Source organism: Ascidia mentula, chromosome 1 (assembly GCF_947561715.1).
Source record: "Ascidia mentula chromosome 1, kaAscMent1.1, whole genome shotgun sequence".
In the NCBI taxonomy this organism is placed as follows: Eukaryota; Metazoa; Chordata; class Ascidiacea; order Phlebobranchia; family Ascidiidae; genus Ascidia; species Ascidia mentula.
In genome coordinates this window covers 7,732,014-7,754,482 of record NC_138566.1, presented here as the reverse complement: position 1 = coordinate 7,754,482, position 22,469 = coordinate 7,732,014, and the positions used below count along the sequence as shown (strand labels likewise).

Below are 22,469 nucleotides of genomic sequence, written 5' to 3'. Positions count from 1 at the left end.
GTTTTCTCATTTTAGGAAAACTTTACCCAGTCTTCAAACACTTCCAGCCTAGATGCGTTGTTTTTATCTAGCCTACATTTAATTATTAACATCCCAAATACTTTTATCCTTGCACAATTTTTATCCGACCGGAGAAGAACAGTTTTGGCCTTTACTTTACTGTATGGCTATATGTTCCAAAGTGTACATCAATGTTAAGATTTTCATTAATAACCACGATAATTGCAACCAAACAAATTCAAACGCCACTGCTGTATTAATTAGTGGAAGTGCAAAAACTTTTTATCCGAAAGAGAACCCAACCTCCTAAGCAAGGAACATTTTTTTATAAAAAGAGTAAACAGCAATTCATTTACATGCAGTAGTTTTTCCTATTTTTCAAAAAGCTTAACTCCAAAACAAGATTTACTCATTGAAGCAATATAAACAACCAGTTGATAAGACAGTGCTGTTTTACATGGTTATAATTCCAATTTTCTAGAATGGTTATAGCTGTAATATATTTACACCGAATTCCATCACTTTTTTACAGGTGTGTCTCAATCATCTGTCTCAGTTTGGTTTCATTTGCACCACTGAGCCGATCAATCTGTTAAGTGTACAAAAGAAAGGTTTATGCAAGTCTGTACAAAAAATATATATTTCATTTGTGTTAGGTCTGAGTACATCACAACCTGTAAACAAACCATCAGGAAAACAAACAACCAAAAAACATGAATTTTAATTGATTATACTATTATACAATATTAAAAATGCTATAAGTACATACATGCTGACCTACAACAACAAAAACAAGTGAAATCTGGTTTGTTTTTTACATTTAAAACCAGTTGTGATCATATTAATGCAAGTTGTGTATTTCAGTGTCAGTATAGTTAGATTTTGTGGAAAGTGTGAACCATAATATGCCTTGACATAAATAGCCACAGCTAGTATTGAGGTTTTTGTAACAATAATTAATAAAATTATACATACAAATATGGGTAATTGATTATATACGTTTACATAAAATGTAAATTGACCAGCTGCAAACACTGCATGCACAAAATTGCCCCTGCAACATCATTTCACAAATTGGCATTTAAACCGTACCGGTATACTTGTGTGTTTTTACTCATAATTTATGGTTACTGGGATAATAAATGTAAGTGTGGGATTCTAGCAAAGCCGACTATTATTAGCCTGACTAGTAATTTCGGATGAAACGTAAACTTTACTAATGAACACTAGCAATGATATTACAGAACATGTGTGTTGTTGTCATTTAAGTGAGTAAGAGTTTCCTGATCTGTAACTAAACACACATTTATTTTGGTTGTATTTAGGAGTTACGGCAATCCACTCACATCAGTTGAAGTTTACGATCCAACCTCAGATGTCTGGACACATGCTTTTGATCTTGACAAACCAGTTTTTGATGCGACTGTTGTTGTTGTTTAAGATGTGTCTGCAGTGGACAAACCGGCGTCAATGTTCGGTTTTAAACTCAGTGATTTTTAGCATGCGGGTTGCAATGTATATGTCATGTGTTCGTGGGTGGTTTTCTTGCCATATGTTGTTACAATTGTTGAAATTTTTGTTCCTTACTGGACGAAGGCATGAATAAAAATTAAGTACTTGCTTTCATTTGATCTTTGACAGTGACATGCTTATAGAGGCCCCGTCATAATTTCCGTAAATTTGTTTCTCAGCCTAGCTGTTACCTCCAATAACGTAATATCACTAATAATCGGCATGCAATGAAAACATAAGCACGTTTAGATGGGAAAACTATGCACACAAGTCCAAAGCTCTCGTGTTATTTCCAGGACACTACTCTAAAAAAACAAGCAAAAATATTCAAAATTGGCACGCTGTTAAGTCTGCGTATTCTAAGTTTTGCGCGCCCTGGCGGTTGCCTACTCAACCTAACGGACAAGTCGGCCCTGCATCTTGTATTATCACCATCCTTTTCATTGATTTGAACCACTCAAAATCATTAATTCGCGTTCAGCAAACATGTCTGCTTCCTTATTGCTTTTCTCTGTTCCAATTTTACGAAGACTTACGGCAAGGAAAAGGTAATTTTTCCTAATTCAATTATTTCATGTTGGAGGCTGTTGATGTAGCAGAAACTTGACCAACTCCTGGTTTATATCATTAACATGTAGCTTCAAGTTAAAGTCAAAAGCAATTCACCCTCTAGACAATGTGGTTTGTTTTCAATGTATTTTGTCTGTTTGTAAAGATTCAGTATGATGTAATCATTTTTTTTGCATTTTTTGTACCTTCTTTCAAAAATACAGAGAATGCCAATTCTCGAACTCGCGTTGAAGAGCAACGTTGTGGAATCGAAGTCCATGATATATGGTTAGAGTCTGAGATACCAAAAAATATCACACCTCGGACTCCTTTGGCAACGTCGAGTATGTAGTGATGTTTTGAAAACAAAACTACTCTTGATTTAAACCTGAACAATTCCATTAATTTTATGGCGCATTCGACAAAATTATAATATAACGACGTCGTCATCACAACCTCACCGGCTTTTCGTAACTAACTTTTTGCCCACCTGCAGTTCATTTGTGACGTCACCGTTAATTCTACGTTTATTTCAACCAACTAATCTAACCCAGATAACATTTTTTGATCGGCATTACGTTGGTCTTACGGTTGGTTTTAATCGGCCCAACTTCATCGGTACAACGTTGGAGTAATGTGTTTTTGCTCATCGGCCCATGGTAGGCTGCCAGTTGGCGCAAACCTTGGACCAACCTCGGCCCAACTATTCTTTGAACATCAATTGGAACAACCAACGTGCCCCCAACTATCAACAGTAATGCCTCAAACTTTCGCCATCGTCGAACCAACATTAGCAAACAATCATAATTGCCTACAACGGGCCAACAACAGCACACAACGTATTGTTGCAACAAAATTTATTAAAAACGAATAATCCCAGTCTCTTTGGGGATCACGGCAAAGATGTGTCTGTAATAAAATGCAAAAAATAATAAGACTTATCCATTGACAATCAAAAAGTTTAATTTACTTACTTAGAGTAATAGGTACATTTGAGTGTACTTATTTTACTGAAATCAGAGAGATTACATTTAAATTATTCAAGATGAAACATGAATTCAAATCCAATGCACACAATATTAGGCAGACAGGCAAGTTGAAAGTGACAAATTGTATTACATAGTTTTTTACAAACTGGTAATGACCTGCACTTTCATTGAGCTCGTTAATCAACTTTTTTCTTTCTCTCTCTTTCCGCCCCCCACCTCTGTCTTTAGCGAAGCGCAGCCAATCTTTAATAATATCATCAATCTCAGCACCTGTTGCTGTAGCTGTTCGGTGATTTTTCCGAACAGCATCTACAAAAAATAATTATTGGTAATATTAGGTGAACATTTAACAAAGCAGTCTCTGTAGATTTCGGTCCACTATGTTTTGCTATGTTCTTACTTTGGACAACTCTATGCAGCTTCAGAAGTAAGAAGGGTCGCTTTGAACCTTTACCCTTCATATTAAATTGTTGTGCTACAGTATTCGCCAAAAGGTGGCACATGATATTTCTGGTTGTGTTTGCCACATCTTTTCCGCCTATGCTGCCGAGGAATGATGTCTAAATTTGTACAAGCAACAAATACATCATTTAATAACAGAAGTGCCACTGTAAAAGTAGAGTTGGATATTTGAATACACAATTGCCCTCTACTAACAATTTTATGTCTAGCATGCACACAACATTATGGATGATGAGAGTTTAGCATTGTTTTTATTTGCCGCTAAACCATTATAAACTATATGATAAACTTACCAGCTGTTTTTCTGTTTTACTGTCACATAAAAGTTCTTCAACAGTGTTTACAGTTTCCATTTTGTCCAAAGGAAGTTCAATTCCAGGTGGCAGTAATACCTCCGACAGTGAATTGGCATTGGTCAATGATCGAATAAGAGATGTGTTATTTGAAATTTGTAACTTTATTTGCTCCAAACTGGCAAGAATCTTTTTTTCAACAGCTGTAAACATGTCAAGGTACCAATTATAAACACTTTTTAAAAAAAATTTAAATCGCTTACTTGTGGGTGTTGTGTAATTAGGCCTACCAGCATTTCTGTGTGTGGGGGCAGTTTTGCTTTTCAAGTGCCTTCTTGTCGATTCAATTGATGATGATGGGGAAACCTCGATAGTTTCATCAGATGAGCTTAAAATTCGGTGTCTCTCTGAGGTAACTACTTCATTGTTAAGCAGTTGCTCTCTTAATTGACTTTCTGTAACAGCACTGCTTGTCCTTAACAGCGGAATAACTGGTGCAGAACGCTTTTTAGGGTGGGGCAATTCATCTTCAGAGTCTTCATCATCATATCGGATGACTGGTCTAAACAAACAATTTAAAGTGATGACAGATATGTGGGTATGATATATAGTATCCGCATACACACACTGCAGCAGTTTATCTTTTAATACAAACTATGCCAACATCCTCTTGCCTCTTTTTACGCTTTGCTCTTGGAGTGTGGTCTGTATCCGTTTGAAGATCAGAGAAGTCTTCAGCCAACTTTAATTTCTCACGTGCTTTTAAATACGAATCTGCGCATAAATAACATTAAAATGGGCTAAATGTAAAAAAAAAACTTTATGACTAACCAGTTTGGTACATTATTCTTTCGATGCCATACTTGGGCCAGGATGGAAGTGCATGTATTTGATTTTTTACAGCTTTGGTAATTTTTGCATTATCTTGAAATGGAGGCCAGCGGCAGCACTGACCCTCATTTTCCAACCATGATTGTGGAATTATTTCCACACCATCATGCTGGGAGAATTCAACTACAGCATACATTTCAGTTGCTCTCTCAAGAAATCTGCAACAATAAAAAAAATGGCATCAACATGCATAGTTAATAAGCAGCTATGACCTATTATGTAAATATTTACATAGTTAAACACAGATACCATAGTATTTTAGGGGGGGTTTATGGCATTATCCCCACATATGTATAGTTTTGATAAGACTTTAAAAAAGTCAAAAACAGCCGGGACTATAAAGTCTAATGAAACAATAGAAACACCATGGTGACCCAAAACACAATCTCAAAATCAAATTCTCAAGAGTAATAAAGCATTAAATGAGTGGAAATAATATACTGCAATAATACTTTGAACAGTGTATTTAGACTTCAAAATCAATTTTGCAAGTAAAAGCAATTTGCATCCAAAAATTTAAACTAATACAAAAAGAAACCTAAATCCAGCAGCAAAATGTCACTAAAGCTCTGGAAGAACAAAATATCCATTGTTGCAGGGAAGACGAACAAACTTGTGCTCAATTTCAGATAGCAGGGCAGTTTGCCATTTTCCAGACATACAGCAAACATAATAAGCTCCAAAATTAGCTGAAGTTGCAGGATAAGAATAAAAATGTTTAGGATCAATAAAATTTTCATACACAAACACCAAATTTTTACTGTCATGTGGTGACACCAGTATATTACGGATTAGGGAAACTTGACCATTAATTCTAAAACAATTATCTCTTTCATGCAGACCAATCGTGTACTGAGGAAATTGCAGTTTTTTGTATTGTAGCATATTACAATCACATTCGGCGGGCAAAGGACCATTGCTATGTTGGTGAAGAAATTTTACTGGTTTTTCGCTGCTTGGTGGAGTTAAACTTTGCTCAGAAAGGCGTCGTAGAACTTGTTGCAGTGGAGACTGTGGTTTACGAACCATTTTCTTTAAGGATTGTAAATAGTTTTCAAAAGGAAATGATGAGAATGTATCAAGAGGACCATGAATTCTAGCATCTTCACTGATGTGTATTAAACTGTGTACATTATACACAATGCTGTCAGCTCCATATAAGGCAGAATAGTGCTGAACAAAAGCTGTTAGCAATTTGTGTGCGTAATCACGTAGTGTAAGTAAATTTGGACTTGCAAGTATCAATATTCCGACATGTAAAAGCATGAAGTTTTTGTACACATCAGGATCCAAAATATCAATTAACACAACTGGGCCAGTATACAGCAAAAACTGACGAAATTCTGTTGCCTTCCATCTTTCAAACTCATTTAAACCTCTGGGTCGCCGGGCAAATTCACTGGGTATATACTGCCGTAAAGACACCAAGGACTCAGATATACTTTTTATATGTCGACTACTGACTCGCATTGGCAATGGGCCTTTTGACCATAAAAATATTAAGCGCTTCATTACACCCAAGCACACTGAATGCATATAATCCAAAGGAAAGTTGGAGACCATTCCGATATCAAGTGACAAAAGCGGTGACTTGGACATATGGTGTTCTTCATCTATCATATCTTTAAAAGAAGAATCTGTTCTCAGTTCTGCATGCTGTTGAAAGGTCATTCTATGATTTATCCAAGTGCCATGATCCGTGCACTTGTCACAACCTGCATATCCATTGTGTTGCTTAACACATTTGACCACTGACCGAGCCGGGGCATCACATATAACTGCTGATAAAATAACACTGTACTGCCTGTTGCTAAACAGTAGACCATCTTTCTGAATGGATGTCATATCATTGATAAAGTCCTCAAGATAGGCACTAATTGGTTTTGGTTTTGTCAGGCCATGGTAAATGCCAATAAGAAATGGTTTTTTGTTTGAAAAATCCCTTAACATTCCCAAAATGGGCCAAAATTGATCATTGGTACTTTTAAACAGTGGAAGCCCGTCAATATTTATTTGCAGTCTTAAAGTGCTGCCACATTCAGGCAAAAAAGAAACCTGTTTTAACTCTTCACAAATACGTGTACCAATTCCAAAGTGGTAATATTCCCCATTTGAAATTTTTTTTGTTTTGTATGATGTACATGTGCCCAGCAATGTGCGCGGATCTTTGGGAAGGTCAGGAAGTTTTACTCTTAAAATACTCAACAAAGAATGTAATGCACATTGGGTAATTTTGCAGGAAGTTGCCCACAAAGCAATTTCAGCCTGCAAGTTGAAATTATCAGCATCATTTTTAAAACCCAGGTCTATAGAAAGCATATTATCATCTGAATGTTTCTCTTCAACTGACTCATTGTCACTTGAACTTGCACTAACATCATAAGTAGAATGGTTTAAACTACTACCACTACTTTCCAAACAACAATCATCATTTTCATTAGAATCCAAAATTTGAGGATGGAGATTTGGGGAAGCTTCGTTTTGTGAAGCAATTTCCATACAGCACTCTTGAACTTTTTGCTTAACTTTACGTCGAATTGTCCAATACGATTTTTCTCTTGGAACCATTATCATTACAAAATAACACACTTAGTTTTTTATTGCAGTTGTACAACCACATATAACAATTGTTGAATTTTACTAAATCTGAATACATGCAGCTTTGTTTAAAAAAGCATACAAAATAAGACCAACCAAAAAGAACCTGGTAAATTTAAACTTTGACATACAATTTTTAATGGCCAATGTTTCTAAGAGAACAAGGCAAATGCACCAACAGTGGCACAGCACAAAATTTGCTACAATATATAATAGCTAGAAGAAAGTGTAGCCAAGATTGGTTCCAATGTATAGCATAGCAAATATTTTGTTGGCTTTTCTGTACCATGTGCATCTTTTTGTCACCTTCTTTTTACATTAATTGGTCATCATTAATATACACTAATATATTACAAAACGGCAGAGTATAGCACATTTATACATTAATTAAAAACTTCCATTTACATGAAGTTAACAAAAATTTAACATAGTTTTAATGCCAACCTTCGTCGTTGCTTTTGTCCACCGAAAGGAAAGAAAGGGCGCGAAATCGAATGACGAGGCGTGCAACTCATAGAAATCATAAATTGTCTAAATGCTTTGAAAATTTCATTGCCGCAAAGCATTTTTTAATCGAAAAAAACGCTATTTACGGCGCCTAAACAAAATTTGTTGCTAGTTTTACTTTGTAGTAACTATTTCCAAAATGATAAAAGTCAAACCACTAAAAACCAAACTGTTTGGTCGGAAAAAAACCTTACGTCTAAAAATTTATACTTCATTGTGTTAAAAGACTTTGTAGTAAATATTGTACACAACTGCGTATATCACATCAAGTCGCACAAAAATTTTAACAACAAAATGTGATACATATAGTGCCAACATTGGCGCGCTGCAACAGAAAATCTACGACAAAGCGCCATCGTTGGGGAAATGCTAGTGAGTTTGTGTATAGACTTCAAACAGTTCGACCAAATAAACACCCATGGATTTCTAATTCCTTTACATATCAACCAATTTTACGAAATTCAAGGAAATTTTGACTTTGAATACTAACAGTTTACCAACGTTTGTCCAATTATATATTTAGACGATTAGCCAACGCCAACCAAAAAGGTGTTGGCCAACGGTTACCCAACTAAGCCTTGCTATCTGGGAAGTCGAAGAAACTTCAATGAAAACGTTTACACAAAACATCGGTATTTACATTGAAATAATATACAGTCTCCCGCACAAGGAATGCAGGACTTCCTCATTTACATCATTCAAGCGTCCAGCTTTCATTCGGGATCAGGGTATTCTCGGAATCTTGGTTCAATTGAGCGAACCCCACACGATCATTGGCGTAGTCGAAAGTGGTGTAGTAATTTCCAAGGAAGACGTCGCCGATGAACCAAGTCATCATATCTATTACTGCCCCGAAACCAATAAGACATTCTGTCGGCTCCTGTGACATATCGCCTCACCGTAAAATCTTTGTATTTAATACAAAATGTCTCTTCTGGCAAACAATACAATATGTATAACTTATCAGCACCGTTCAACATTATATAAACATATTAGGTGTTATAATTTCTCGACAGATATATCTACTCCAGTTGGTTTGACACCGAAGTAATACCATTTACCTTTAATATGTACTGCTCAGGTGTGAGTATGTAGTTGATGCCTGACAGCGTGATGGTTACATTCGGCAGTTTTGGAATCGTTGCGCAGGAAATCACACCATAGTCATTAGCTCCAAGAATAGTTCTAATCTTTCCGATTTCATGCTGAAATACATAAATACATGGATACCCCACAACGATTACGGCGTTGCAGCCACCGACACAAAATTGTGCGTCATCTTCTTTTCCAATCCTCATACCGTCCATGGCAATTTCCCATGCCCCCTGCATTATAGTGATATGGATTACAATCATACTTGTGAGTTATATTTGACAAACATACATTTTGGACAGTATGGTAGTTGAATTCTCCAGTGAATCTTGTGGGATCCACACCGCCCAAGTACAACTCTCCACCATCACGTTTAAACGGATCCCTAAAAGCGAATGTCATTCAAAATGTTACAATAACTACATATTGTATATAGTATGCTACTTGACCTGTTTAAATACAATGAGAATTGATTCCATGGCACTACTCCCTGCACATACATTTGGCCAAACACATTTAGCCCATTTTCAAAAGATGTTTCCTAGGCAACCATCAAATTGAGCTTCAGAGTAAGTGTCACTATAAATCCTGATTGCTTCAACAAATGTTTGGTTAAAACTCTTCACGCCACCGATCTAAAATGTATGGGGATATTTCATCAACTGTTTTGCCAATGTGCAATGGGTTATATTTGTTGATTTTGCGCAGATCCATAGATTTAAGCCTATAAGTTTTACGTTTTAAGAAGGAAAGAAAGATTCAAAGTTTAACGTCAAACGAAATGCTTTTGTTGTTTGACAAAGTGTCTCAAACAAATGTTTTAAATATCGGAATCGACAAGGAAATGTCGCGATAACAATGGGCAATCCGGGAAATAATCCTGCAGCTACAGGAATATTGTTATAATATAATTGAGTTATATCTTTCGGATAAAAACTAATTTAACTTTGCTTCAATCGCGTACAAAAAATCGCTTCATCATCTCACCATTAGCACGTCCTGGCCAACTAAACCACTAACTACACCTTCATGATATTTCAATCCATTTGTAGTGTAGGTTAAAGATGCCGTGCTGTTGTATTTGCGATGTCTTGCTGCAGAAGATTAGTTGTAGGTATTTAAAAATGGTTTAGTGTTTGCATTGCAAACGAATTAACAAAACAGATGATCTTACCACAAGCAACATCGGATCTTCTGCATTTAATTGATGGCAACCAAAAAAATGAAGACCATGTGGTAATTTGCACAGCGAACAACTGAGGGGGCGTCCCTATTTCGATCTCTCCAACATATACGGTCTGAAAAAGCACTTGATAGTTTAATCTATTCGTACAATGACCATATACGTACATTGTCGTAATTGGTGAGCTGTTCGCGACCTTTTCCAACACCAGCAGAATCTAACTTTACATATTTACTGTGCTGTGTGTATTTGATGTTCTCTGTTCCCCGTTCTATCACGTCCCTGTGTTTTCTTCTGTGCTTCTGAAGTTTTACACTAAACAAAAGTTACTCTGTCACTATAACAACAAGGTAAAACGCTAGGACATTTACAATTCGCGCAGCATTTCCGTAAATATGTGACAAAGCACGCTTTGGATAGGAAAAACCTTAATCCGCATCACTTACATGTGACCGCAGCTCAATGTTTCCAACAGCAGAAGAAATACAATAACTTTCATCTTGGTGTCAACATACAACAAAGCAGTGAGTTATTGAATAAATTATACCAAACTAATCCTGTGGCACAACGTTTTAATTTTATAAGCTATTGTGATCAGGAGAGACGAGATGCGAAACCCTTCGCGTTTCCAAGGATTGTGTGATGAACACGAAACAATGAACAACTTCATAAACAGAATCTTCGGCAATAAATGCACGGAAGTCGTTTCAGAAGTTGCTGATCTAGGAAGAAGTAAAATCCATTGTCTAGGTTTCTGTTGCTCTCGCGTTGTTATTGTTGATACAGACCGGTGAGCTTCCAAGTATCTTTTCTAATCACAATCCTGAAACCGCATGTAAAAAATTTCTTTTCATCAACACGGTTCGGTTACAATACCGGTGTTTCGTGTTTCTCACACAAAAACAACTACGCAGATGAACGATACACAAAAAAATAAAATCACTAGGATGCGGATAAAACCTGTAAATGTTTGTAAATTGCAATGTTTAACCTTCCCATGGAGTTACTAAACCTTAACAAGCAAATGCATTAAATTCACCACACGATTCATACCGTCTTTCGAAATAGAACGCTGTATAGATACTTTATTTCTGCCGATCAGTTGCAGCGACTGCTAATGTGTAAAAATGGAGCAACATGTTTGTGTTTTTTCTATATTATGGGGTGTAGCTTTAGTTCAAAATTAACAGCCAGAGCAAGGTGTGTTTTTTCCCAAACAATGATAATTAAAACAACAACACACCCAAGAGATTCGTTCAATCTATTAGTATTCAGATGCACGTAAACGTAACCCTTCATGCGATACATGGTCAGAATCGCAAGTCCTGGACTAACACGCATGAAAAGTGTTTTTCCAAATTTACCAGAGAGGCCAATAAATAAACCCTACTGGAAGAAGACCCAAACAATATACCCCGTGAAACCGCATAGCTCCTGTAGCACAGCTGGCAAAGCGTTGGGCCCTGGGTTACGAAGCCTGTAAACCTAAGGATCCCAAAACGATAGCTACGATCGCCAAGTAAAGACTTACGCAGCTGGGAGATCATGCAATTGTGTGAAACATTACTTTGTTCTTGTTTGTCTTGTTGTTGATTTATTCTTTCCAAACATTCTTCAAATTAAATCTGGTTTAGTGTTAAACCAAAAAGCATCAAATTATCTATAGTGTAACATTTACAACAGTTAATGATATTACTTAATTCACACATGATGTATTTAAAGTTACATGAACAAACATGTCACTTAAATGCAAAACAGGAAGCTAAGAAAATTCCTGAACAAAGTTTTGTTGACTTTAAACCTGACAGGAGGAGGTTTAAATCGTGGCTTCCTGCAAACAGTTGAACAATACGAACCTAGAGTTAACAAATGGAAATATGTTTCTCCCCTCCTATATCCTCGTCGCCATCACTCTGCTTGTGTTATTGATGGGAGGATTTATGTTGTGGGTGGATTGAGGTGAGGTTCACGTTTTGATTTTTTTAGTAGCAATTTTGACGTCACTGTAACGTTTGTTACTCATAATTTATGGTTACTGGGATAATAAATGTAAGTGTGGGATTGTCGCAAAGCCGACTATTATTATCCTGACTACTAATTTCGGAAGAAAATAAACTTTACTAATGAATACTAGGAATGATAATATACAGAACATGTGTGTTGTTGTCATTTAAGTGAGTAAGAATTTTCTGATGTGTAACTAAACACACATTTACTTTGGTTGTATTTAGGAGTTACGGTAATCCACTCACATCAGTTGAAGTTTACGATCCAACCTCAGATGTCTGGACACATGCTTTTGATCTTGACAAACCAGTTTTTGATGCGACTGTTGTTGTTGTTTAAGATGTGTCTGCAGTCGACAAACCGGCGTCAATGTTCGGTTTTAAACTCAGTGATTTTGAACATGCGGATTGCAATGTATATGTCATGTGTTCGTGGGTGGTTTTCTTGCCATATGTTGTTACAATTGTTGAAATTTTTGTTCCTTACTGGACGAAGGCATGAAGAAAAATTAAGTACTTGCTTTCATTTGATCTTTGACGGTGACATGCTTATAGAGGCCCCGTCATAATTTCCGTAAATTTGTTTCTCAGCCTAGCTGTTACCTCCAATAACGTAATATCACTAATAATCTGCATGCAATGAAAACATAAGCACGTTTAGATGGGAAAACTATGCACACAAGTCCAAAGCTCTCGTGTTATTTCCAGGACACTACTCTAAAAAAACAAGCAAAAATATTCAAAATTGGCACGCTGTTAAGTCTGCGTATTCTAAGTTTTGCGCGCCCTGGCGGTTGCCTACTCAACCTAACGGACAAGTCGGCCCTGCGTCTTGTATTATCACCATCCTTTTCATTGATTTGAACCACTCAAAATCATTAATTCGCGTTCAGCAAACATGTCTGCTTCCTTATTGCTTTTCTCTGTTCCAATTTTACGAAGACATTTTGGAGTGGAGGCTGTTGTCCTGTTGGAGGCTGTTGATGTTATCAGAAACTTGACCAACTCCTGGTTTATATCATTAACATGTGGCTTCAAGTTAAAGTCAAAAGCAATTCACACTCCAGACAATGTGATTTGTTTTCAATGTATTTTGTCTGTTTGTAAAGATTCAATATGACGCAATCATTTTTTTTGCATTTTTTGTACCTTCTTTCAAAAGTACAGTTAATGTCAATTCTCGAACTCGCGTTAAAGAGCAACGTTGTGGAAAAGTCCACATTCACACAAAACATCGGTATTTACATTGAAATAATATACAGTCTCCCGTACAAGGAATGCAGGACTTCCTCATTTACATCATTCAAGCGTCTTGCGTTCATTCGGGATCAGGGTATTCTCGGAAATCTTGGTTCAATTGAGCGAACCCCACACGATCATTGGCGTAGTCGAAAGTGGTGTAGTAATTTCCAAGGAAGACGTCGCCGATGAGCCAACCATTCGTACCTATTACTGCCGCGAAATCAATGAAACATGCTGTCGGCTCCTGCGACATATCGACTCACCGTAAAATCTTTTGTATTCAATACAAAATGTCTCTTCTGGCAAACAATATTTATATATAACTTATCAGCATCCTTTAACATTATATAAACATATTAGGTGTTATATCTTCTCGACCGATATATCTACTCCAGTTGGTTTAACACCGAAGTAATACCATTTACCTTTAATATGTACTGCTCAGGTGTGAGTATGTAGTCGATTCCTGACAGCGTGATGGTTACATTCGGCAGTGTTGGAATCGTTGAGCAGGAAATCACATTATAGTCATTAGCTCCAAGAATAGTTCTAATCTTTTCGAGTTCATTCTGAAATACATAAATACATGGACCCTCCACAAAGATTGCGGCGTTGCAGCCACCGACGCAAAATTGTGCGTCATCGTCTTTGCCAATCCTCATACCGTCCACTGCAATTGCCCATTTGCCCTGCATTAAAATGATATGGATCTCAATCATACATTGACTTATAATTGACAAACATACATCTTGGACAGTATGATAGTTGAATTCTCCAGTGAATCTTGTGGGATCCACACCGCCCAAGTACAACTCTCCACCATCACGTTTAAACGGATCCCTAAAAGCGAACGTCATTCAAAATGTTACAATAACTACATATTGTATATAGTATGCTACTTGACCTGTTTAAATACAATGAGAATTGATTCCATGGCACTACTCCCTGCACATACATTTGGCCAAACACATTTAGCCCATTTTCAAAAGATGTTTCAGGATGTCCAATTCCTAGGCAACCATCAAATTGAGCTTCAGAGTAAGCGTCATTATAAATCCTGATTGCTTCAACAAATGTTTGGTTAAAACTCTTCACGCCACCGATCTAAAATGTATGGGGATATTTCATCAACTGTTTTGCCAATGTGCAATGGGTTATATTTGTTGAGTTTACGCAGATCCATAGATTTAAGCCTATAAATTTTACGTTTAAGGAAGGAAAGAAACATTCAAAGTTTAACGTCAAACGAAATGCTTTTGTTGTTTTACAAAGTGTCTCAAACAAATGTTTTAAATATCGGAATCGGCAAGGAAATGTCGCGATAACAATGGGCAATCCGGGAAATAATCCTGCAGCTACAGGAATATTGTTATAATATTATTGAGTTGTGTCTTTCGGATAAATACTAATTTAACTTTGCTTCAATCGCGTACAAAAAATCGCTTCATCATCTCACCATTAGCACGTCCTGGCCAACTAAACCACTAACTACAGCACCTTCAGCATGATATTTCAATCCATTTGTAGTATAGGTTAAAGATGCACTGCTGTTGTATTTGCGATGTCTTGCTGCAGAAGATTAGTTGTAGGTATTTAATAATGGTTTAGTGTTTGCATTGCAAACGAATTAACAAAACAGATGATCTTACCACAAGCAACATCGGATCTTCTGCATTTAATTGATGGCAACCAAAAAAATGAAGACCATGTGGTAATTTGCACAGCGAACAACTGAGGGGGCGTCCCTATTTCGATCTCTCCAACATATACGGTCTGAAAAAGCACTTGATAGTTTAATCTATTCGTACAATGACCATATACGTACATTGTCGTAATTGGTGAGCTGTTCGCGACCTTTTCCAACACCAGCAGAATCGAACTTTACATATTTACTGTGCTGTGTGTATTTGATGTTCTCTGTTCCCCGTTCTTTCACGTCCCTGTGTTTTCTTCTGTGCTTCTGAAGTTTTACACTAAACACAAGTTACTCTGTCACTATAACAACAAGGTAAAACGCTAGGACATTTACAATTCGCGCAGCATTTCCGTAAATATGTAACAAAGCACGCTTTGGATAAGAAAAACCTTAATCCGCATCACTTACATGTGACCGCAGCTCAATGTTTCCAACAGCAGAAGAAATACAATAACTTTCATCTTGGTGTCAACATACAACAAAGCAGTGAGTTATTGAATAAATTATACCAAACTAATCCTGTGGCACAACGTTTTAATTTTATAAGCTATTGTGATCAGGAGAGACGAGATGCGAAACCCTTCGCGTTTCCAAGGATTGTGTGATGAACACGAAACAATGAACAACTTCATAAACAGAATCTTCGGCAATAAATGCACGGAAGTCGTTTCAGAAGTTGCTGATCTAGGAAGAAGTAAAATCCATTGTCTAGGTTTCTGTTGCTCTCGCGTTGTTATTGTTGATACAGACCGGTGAGCTTCCAAGTATCTTTTCTAATCACAATCCTGAAACCGCATGTAAAACATTTCTTTTCATCAACACGGTTCGGTTACAATACCGGTGTTTCGTGTTTCTCACACAAAAACAACTGCACAGATGAACGATACACAAAAAAATAAAATCACTAGGATGCGGATAAAACCTGTAAATGTTTGTAAATTGCAATGTTTAACCTTCCCATGGAGTTACTAAACCTTAACAAGCAAATGCATTAAATTCACCACACGATTCATACCGTCTTTCGAATTAAAACGCTGTATAGATACTTTATTTCTGCCGATCAGTTGCAGCGACTGCTAATGTGTAAAAATGGAGCAACATGTTTGTGTTTTTTCTATATTAAGGGGTGTAGCTTTAGTTCAAAATTAACAGCCAGAGCAAGGTGTGTTTTTTCCCAAACAATGATAATTAAAACAACAACACACCCAAGAGATTCGTTCAATCTTTTAGTATTCCGATGCACGTAAACGTAAACCTTCATGCGATACATGGTCAGAATCGCACGTCCTGGACTAACACGCATGAAAAGTGTTTTTCCAAATTTACCAGAGAGGCCAATAAATGAACCCTACTGGAAGAAGACCCAAACAATATACCCCGTGAAACCGCATAGCTACTGTAGCACAGCTGGCAAAGCGTTGGGCCCTGGGTTACGAAGCCTGTAAACCTAAGGATCCCAAAACGATAGCTACGATCGCCAAGTAAAGACTTACGCAGCTGGGAGATCATGCAATTGTGTGAAACATTACTTTGTTCTTGTTTGTCTTGTTGTTGATTTATTCTTTCCAAACATTCTTCAAATTAAATCTGGTTTAGTGTTAAACCAAAAAGCATCAAATTATCTATAGTGTAACATTTACAACAGTTAATGATATTACTTAATTCACACATGATGTATTTAAAGTTACATGAACAAATATTTCATATAAATGCAAAAAAGGAAGCTAAGAAAATTCCTGAACAAAGTTTTGTTGACTTTAAACCTGACAGGAGGAGGTTTTAATCGTGACTTCCTGCAAACAGTTGAACAATACGAAACTAGGGTCAACAAATGGAAATATGTTTCTCCCCTCCTATATCCTCGTCGCCATCACTCTGCTTGTGTTATTGATGGGAGGATTTATGTTGTGGGTGGATTGAGGTGAGGTTCACGTTTTGATTTTTTTTTGGTAGTAATTTTGACGTCACTGTAACGTTTGTTACTCATAATTTAAGGTTACTGGGATAATAAATGTAAGTGTGGGATTCTCGCAAAGCCGACTATTATTAGCCTGACTACTAATTTCCGAAGAAAATAAACTTTACTAATTATTGCTAGTAATGATAATATACAGAACATGTGTGTAGTTGTCATTTAAGTGAGTAAGAATTTCCTGATGTGTAACTAAACACACATTTACTTTGGTTGTATTTAGGAGTTACGGTAATCCACTCACATCAGTTGAAGTTTACGATCCAACCTCAGGTGTCTGGACACATGCTTTTGATCTTGACAAACCAGTTTTTGATGCGACTGTTGTTGTTGTTTAAGATGTGTCTGCAGTCGACATCCGGCGTCAATGTTCGGTTTTAAACTCAGTGATTTTGAACATGCGGATTGCAATGTATATGTCATGTGTTCGTGGGTGTTTTTCTGGCCATGTAGTTACAATTGTTGAAATTTTTCTTCCTGATAGAGGCCCCGTCATAATTTCCGTAAATGTGTTTCTCAGCCTAGCTGTTACCTCCAATAGCGTAATATCACTAACAATCTGCATGCAATGAAAACATAAGCACGTTTAGATGGGAAAACTATGCACACAAGTCCAAAGCTCTCGTGTTATTTCCAGGACACTACTCTAAAAAAACAAGCAAAAATATTCAAAATAGGCACGCTGTTAAGTCTGCGTATTCTAAGTTTTGCGCGCCCTGGCGGTTGCCTACTCAACCTAACGGACAAGTCGGCCCTGCGTCTTGTATTATCACCGTCCTTTTCATTGATTTGAACCACTCAGAATCATTAATTCGCGTTCAGCAAACATGTCTGCTTCCTTATTGCTTTTCTCTGTTCCAATTTTACGAAGACATTCGGCAAGGAAAAGGTAATTTTTCCTAATTCAATTATTTCATGTTGGAGGCTGTTGATGTAGCAGAAACTTGACCAACTCCTGGTTTATATCATTAACATGTGGCTTCAAGTTAAAGTCAAAAGCAATTCACCCTCCAGACAATGTGGTTTGTTTTCAATGTATTTTGTCTGTTTGTAAAGATTCAATATGACGCAATCATTTTTTTTGCATTTTTTGTACCTTCTTTCAAAAATACAGGGAATGCCAAATCTCGAACTCGTTGTGGAATCGAAGTCCATGATATATGGTTAGAGTCTGAGATACAAAAAAATACCACACCTCGGACTCCTTTGGCAACGTCGAGTATGTAGTGATGTTTTAAAAACAAAACTACTCTTGATTCAAACCTGAACAATTCCATTAATTTTATGGCGCATTCGACAAAATTATAATATAACGACGTCGTCATCACAACCTCACCGGCTTTTCGTAACTAACTTTTTGCCCACCTGCAGTTCATTTGTGACGTCACCGTTAATTCTACGTTAATTTCAACCAACTAATCTAAGTCGAAGAAACTTCAATGAAAACGTTTACACAAAACATCGGTATTTACATTGAAATAATATACAGTCTCCCGCACAAGGAATGCAGGACTTCCTCATTTACATCTTAAGCGTCTTGCGTTCATTCGGGATCAGGGTATTCTCGGAAATCTTGGTTCAATTGAGCGAACCCCACACGATCATTGGCGTAGTCGAAAGTGGTGTAGTAATTTCCAAGGAAGACGTCGCCGATGAGCCAAGCCATTATATCTGTTACTGCCCCGAAACCAATGAGACATGCTGTCGGCTCCTGTGACATATCGCCTCACCGTAAAATCTTTGTATTTAATACAAAATGTCATTTCTAGCAAACAATATTTATATATAACTCATCAGCATCCTTTAACATTTTATAAACATATTAGGTGTTATATCTTCTCGACCGATGTATCTACTCCAGTTGGTTTAACACGGAAGTAATACCATTTACCTTTAATATGTACTGCTCAGGTGTGAGTATGTAGTTGATGCCTGACAGCGTGATGGTTACATTCGGCAGTTTTGGAATCGTTGCGCAGGAAATCACACCATAGTCATTAGCTCCAAGAATAGTTCTAATCTTTCCGATTTCATGCTGAAATACATAAATATATGGATACCCCACAACGATTACGGCGTTGCAGCCACCGACACAAAATTGTGCGTCATCGTCTTTGCCAATCCTCATACCGTCCACTGCAATTGCCCATTTGCCCTGCATTAAAATGATATGGATCTCAATCATACATTGACTTATAATTGACAAACATACATCTTGGACAGTATGATAGTTGAATTCTCCAGTGAATCTTGTGGGATCCACACCGCCCAAGTACAACTCTCCACCATCACGTTTAAACGGATCCCTAAAAGCGAACGTCATTCAAAATGTTACAATAACTACATATTGTATATAGTATGCTACTTGACCTGTTTAAATACAATGAGAATTGATTCCATGGCACTACTCCCTGCACATACATTTGGCCAAACACATTTAGCCCATTTTCAAAAGATGTTTCAGGATATCCAATTCCTAGGCAACCATCAAATTGAGCTTCAGAGTAAGTGTCACTATAAATCCTGATTGCTTCAACAAAAGTTTGGTTAAAACTCTTCACGCCACCGATCTAAAATGTATGGGGATATTTCATCAACTGTTTTGCCAATGTGCAATGGGTTATATTTGTTGAGTTTACGCAGATCCATAGATTTAAGCCTATAAGTTTTACGTTTTAAGAAGGAAAGAAACATTCAAAGTTTAACGTCAAACGAAATGCTTTTGTTGTTTTACAAAGTGTCTCAAACAAATGTTTTAAATATCGGAATCGGCAAGGAAATGTCGCGATAACAATGGGCAATCCGGGAAATAATCCTGCAGCTACAGGAATATTGTTATAATATTATTGAGTTGTGTCTTTCGGATAAAAACTAATTTAACTTTGCTTCAATCGCGTACAAAAAATCGCTTCATCATCTCACCATTAGCACGTCCTGGCCAACTAAACCAATAACTACACCTTCATGATGTTTCAATCCATTTGTAGTATAGGTTAAAGATGCCGTGCTGTTGTATTTGCGATGTCTTGCTGCAGAAGATTAGTTGTAGGTATTTAATAATGGTTTAGTGTTTGCATTGCAAACGAATTAACAAAACAGATGATCTTACCACAAGCAACATCGGATCTTCTGCATTTAATTGATGGCAACCAAAAAAATGAAGACCATGTGGTAATTTGCACAGCGAACAACTGAGGGGGCGTCCCTATTTCGATCTCTCCAACATATACGGTCTGAAAAAGCACTTGATAGTTTAATCTATTCGTACAATGACCATATACGTACATTGTCGTAATTGGTGAGCTGTTCGCGACCTTTTCGAACACCAGCAGAATCGAACTTCACATATTTACTGTGCTGTGTGTATTTGATGTTCTCTGTTCCCCGTTCTTTCACGTCCCTGTGTTTTCTTCTGTGCTTCTGAAGTTTTACACTAAACACAAGTTACTCTGTCACTATAACAACAAGGTAAAACGCTAGGACATTTACAATTCGCGCAGCATTTCCGTAAATATGTGACAAAGCACGCTTTGGATAGGAAAAACCTTAATCCGCATCACTTACATGTGACCGCAGCTCAATGTTTCCAACAGCAGAAGAAATACAATAACTTTCATCTTGGTGTCAACATACAACAAAGCAGTGAGTTATTGAATAAATTATACCAAACTAATCCTGTGGCACAACGTTTTAATTTTATAAGCTATTTGTGATCAGGAGATACGAGATGCGAAACCCTTCGCGTTTCCAAGGATTGTGTGATGAACACGAAACAATGAACAACTTCATAAACAGAATCTTCGGCAATAAATGCACGGAAGTCGTTTCAGAAGTTGCTGATCTAGGAAGAAGTAAAATCCATTGTCTAGGTTTCTGTTGCTCTCGCGTTGTTATTGTTGATACAGATCGGTGAGCTTCCAAGTATCTTTTCTAATCACAATCCTGAAACCGCATGTAAAAAATTTCTTTTCATCTACACGGTTCGGTTACAATACCGGTGTTTCGTGTTTCTCACACAAAAACAACTACGCAGATGAACGATACACAAAAAAATAAAATCACTAGGATGCGGATAAAACCTGTAAATGTTTGTAAATTGCAATGTTTAACCTTCCCATGGAGTTACTAAACCTTAACAAGCAAATGCATTAGATTCACCACACGATTCATACCGTCTTTCGAAATAGAACGCTTTATAGATACTTTATTTCTGCCGATCAGTTGCTGCGACTGCTAATGTGTAAAAATGAAGCAACATGTTTGTGTTTTTTCTTTAACTATTATAAGGGGTATAGCTTTAGTTCAAAATTAACAGCCAGAGCAAGGTGTGTTTTTTCCCAAACAATAATAATTAAAACAACAACACACCCAAGAGATTCGTTCAATCTTTTAGTATTCCGATGCACGTAAACGTAACCATTCATGCGATACATGGTCAGAATCGCACGTCCTGGACTAACACGCATGAAAAGTGTTTTTCCAAATTTACCAGAGAGGCCAATAAATGAACCCTACTGAACGAAGTCTCAAACAAAAATTAAGTTTTGCCTTAATTTGCTGTTTGACGCTAAACTATAGCATGAAGGCACAACCATAATTTCCGTAAATTTGTTTTTTATTCTGGCTGTTACCTCCAATAACGTAATACCACTAATAATCGGCATACAATGAACACATAAGAACGTTTAGAAGGAAAAACAAAGCGCACGAGTCCAAAGTAAGCACATTTCTTAGATTTAAGCTCTCATGTTATTTCCAGGACACTACTCTAAAAAAACAAGCAAAAATATTTAAAACAGGCACGCTGTTAAGTCTGTGCATTTTTTCAATTTAAATTTTTCCAATTTAACGACGACATCCGGCAAGGTAATGGTAAATTGACGCAAAATGCTCATTGGTTGTGCGCTTGGGCAACTCCCTTAATCTGTAGTCGAGCTCTCGTCGAAACCAAATCAAAGCTTCAGAGTAATTATCACAAAAATAAAATCCGTGTGCTTCACCTTCCATTTTAAAATGTCTGTGTTTGTGTGGATTTTGGTTGCAATAAACTGAAAATCGATTAACTATTCTGAAAATAAACATGATTTCGGTCGTCAAGTTTTGACCCAGTGCTACCGTGCGCATGAGATGTGAATATGCCCGCGCGTTTTGTCCTTTATCGCCGCCCTCGCAAGCACTTTATATGGCCATCTCCTATTATGCAATTACATCCCAAGCAATCTACATCACCGTATATAAAACCAATTCATCGCAACCCATGGTATTTAAATTTTTCAAAGCATTTTTCACAACCTTTTGCTTTTAGCAATAGCTGCATAATTCGCTAAGGCTGATGCACAACTCGCTCACAATACCGCACCTAAATGGAGATCGTCTATTTTGACGTCAAATCTCCTGCAATTTTGGTGAGTTGGCCGCCGTATTATGAAAGTTTTTGTGAGCCACATCAGTGAAAAAGGTTGCGGGACAATAAATGT

General features: G+C 37.1%; 5 protein-coding genes across 5 annotated transcripts; all 5 read right to left on the bottom strand.

Annotated features, from left to right (window-relative positions):
- Nucleotides 1-2,953: 2,953 nt before the first annotated feature.
- On the bottom strand, nt 2,954-4,832 carry LOC145902859 (uncharacterized). Its single transcript, XM_082990983.1, has 7 exons — nt 4,637-4,832; nt 4,480-4,579; nt 4,069-4,367; nt 3,806-4,008; nt 3,451-3,610; nt 3,207-3,359; nt 2,954-2,970 (listed from the first exon to the last, which is right to left on the bottom strand). Exons 1-7 carry the CDS (start codon nt 4,830-4,832, stop codon nt 2,954-2,956), a joined length of 1,128 nt encoding a protein of 375 aa, XP_082847109.1.
- A 425-nt stretch (nt 4,833-5,257) lies between these two features.
- LOC145902751 (uncharacterized) lies at nt 5,258-7,264 on the bottom strand. The gene has a single exon (XM_082990885.1). It carries the CDS (start codon nt 7,262-7,264, stop codon nt 5,258-5,260), a length of 2,007 nt encoding a protein of 668 aa, XP_082847011.1.
- Nucleotides 7,265-8,495: 1,231 nt separating this feature from the next.
- LOC145902669 (cathepsin D-like) lies at nt 8,496-10,575 on the bottom strand. Its single transcript, XM_082990768.1, has 8 exons — nt 10,523-10,575; nt 10,244-10,391; nt 10,068-10,191; nt 9,881-9,987; nt 9,338-9,342; nt 9,185-9,278; nt 8,863-9,126; nt 8,496-8,681 (listed from the first exon to the last, which is right to left on the bottom strand). Exons 1-8 carry the CDS (start codon nt 10,573-10,575, stop codon nt 8,496-8,498), a joined length of 981 nt encoding a protein of 326 aa, XP_082846894.1.
- Nucleotides 10,576-13,963: 3,388 nt separating this feature from the next.
- On the bottom strand, nt 13,964-15,562 carry LOC145902577 (lysosomal aspartic protease-like). The gene is made up of 7 exons (XM_082990647.1): nt 15,429-15,562; nt 15,150-15,297; nt 14,974-15,097; nt 14,781-14,893; nt 14,280-14,428; nt 14,067-14,164; nt 13,964-14,013 (listed from the first exon to the last, which is right to left on the bottom strand). The coding sequence occupies exons 1-7, from the start codon at nt 15,479-15,481 to the stop codon at nt 13,964-13,966; spliced, it is 735 nt and encodes a 244-aa protein (XP_082846773.1). The 5' UTR covers nt 15,482-15,562.
- A 2,609-nt stretch (nt 15,563-18,171) lies between these two features.
- Nucleotides 18,172-20,684, bottom strand: LOC145910589 (cathepsin D-like). The gene is made up of 8 exons (XM_082997778.1): nt 20,557-20,684; nt 20,278-20,425; nt 20,102-20,225; nt 19,915-20,021; nt 19,363-19,562; nt 19,205-19,298; nt 18,884-19,147; nt 18,172-18,703 (listed from the first exon to the last, which is right to left on the bottom strand). Exons 1-8 carry the CDS (start codon nt 20,607-20,609, stop codon nt 18,536-18,538), a joined length of 1,158 nt encoding a protein of 385 aa, XP_082853904.1. The 5' UTR covers nt 20,610-20,684; the 3' UTR covers nt 18,172-18,535.
- Between the last annotated feature and the right edge of the window lie 1,785 nt (nt 20,685-22,469).

Excerpts from the sequence above, each read along its gene's own strand:
- LOC145902751 (XM_082990885.1), bottom strand. The coding sequence starts at position 7,264 with ATGGTTCCAAGAGAAAAATCGTATTGGACAATTCGACGTAAAGTTAAG.
- LOC145902669 (XM_082990768.1), bottom strand. The coding sequence starts at position 10,575 with ATGAAAGTTATTGTATTTCTTCTGCTGTTGGAAACATTGAGCTGCGGT. Across the intron at positions 10,192-10,243 it reads AGCTCACCAATTACGACAAT|ACCGTATATGTTGGAGAGAT; the intron begins GTACGTATATGG and ends GTGCTTTTTCAG. Across the intron at positions 8,682-8,862 it reads CTGAGCAGTACATATTAAAG|GAGCCGACAGAATGTCTTAT; the intron begins GTAAATGGTATT and ends GATATGTCACAG.
- LOC145902577 (XM_082990647.1), bottom strand. The coding sequence starts at position 15,481 with ATGAAAGTTATTGTATTTCTTCTGCTGTTGGAAACATTGAGCTGCGGT. Across the intron at positions 14,429-14,780 it reads TTGGCCAGGACGTGCTAATG|ATCGGTGGCGTGAAGAGTTT; the intron begins GTGAGATGATGA and ends CATACATTTTAG. Across the intron at positions 14,014-14,066 it reads TCATACTGTCCAAGATGTAT|GGCAAATGGGCAATTGCAGT; the intron begins GTTTGTCAATTA and ends ATTTTAATGCAG.
- LOC145902859 (XM_082990983.1), bottom strand. The coding sequence starts at position 4,832 with ATGTATGCTGTAGTTGAATTCTCCCAGCATGATGGTGTGGAAATAATT. Across the intron at positions 4,580-4,636 it reads AAGAATAATGTACCAAACTG|ATTCGTATTTAAAAGCACGT; the intron begins GTTAGTCATAAA and ends ATTTATGCGCAG. Across the intron at positions 3,611-3,805 it reads GTAAAACAGAAAAACAGCTG|ACATCATTCCTCGGCAGCAT; the intron begins GTAAGTTTATCA and ends GTACAAATTTAG.
- LOC145910589 (XM_082997778.1), bottom strand. The coding sequence starts at position 20,609 with ATGAAAGTTATTGTATTTCTTCTGCTGTTGGAAACATTGAGCTGCGGT. Across the intron at positions 20,426-20,556 it reads ACATTGAGCTGCGGTCACAT|TGTAAAACTTCAGAAGCACA; the intron begins GTAAGTGATGCG and ends ACTTGTGTTTAG. Across the intron at positions 19,148-19,204 it reads ACTATCATACTGTCCAAGAT|GGCAAATGGGCAATTGCAGT; the intron begins GTATGTTTGTCA and ends ATTTTAATGCAG.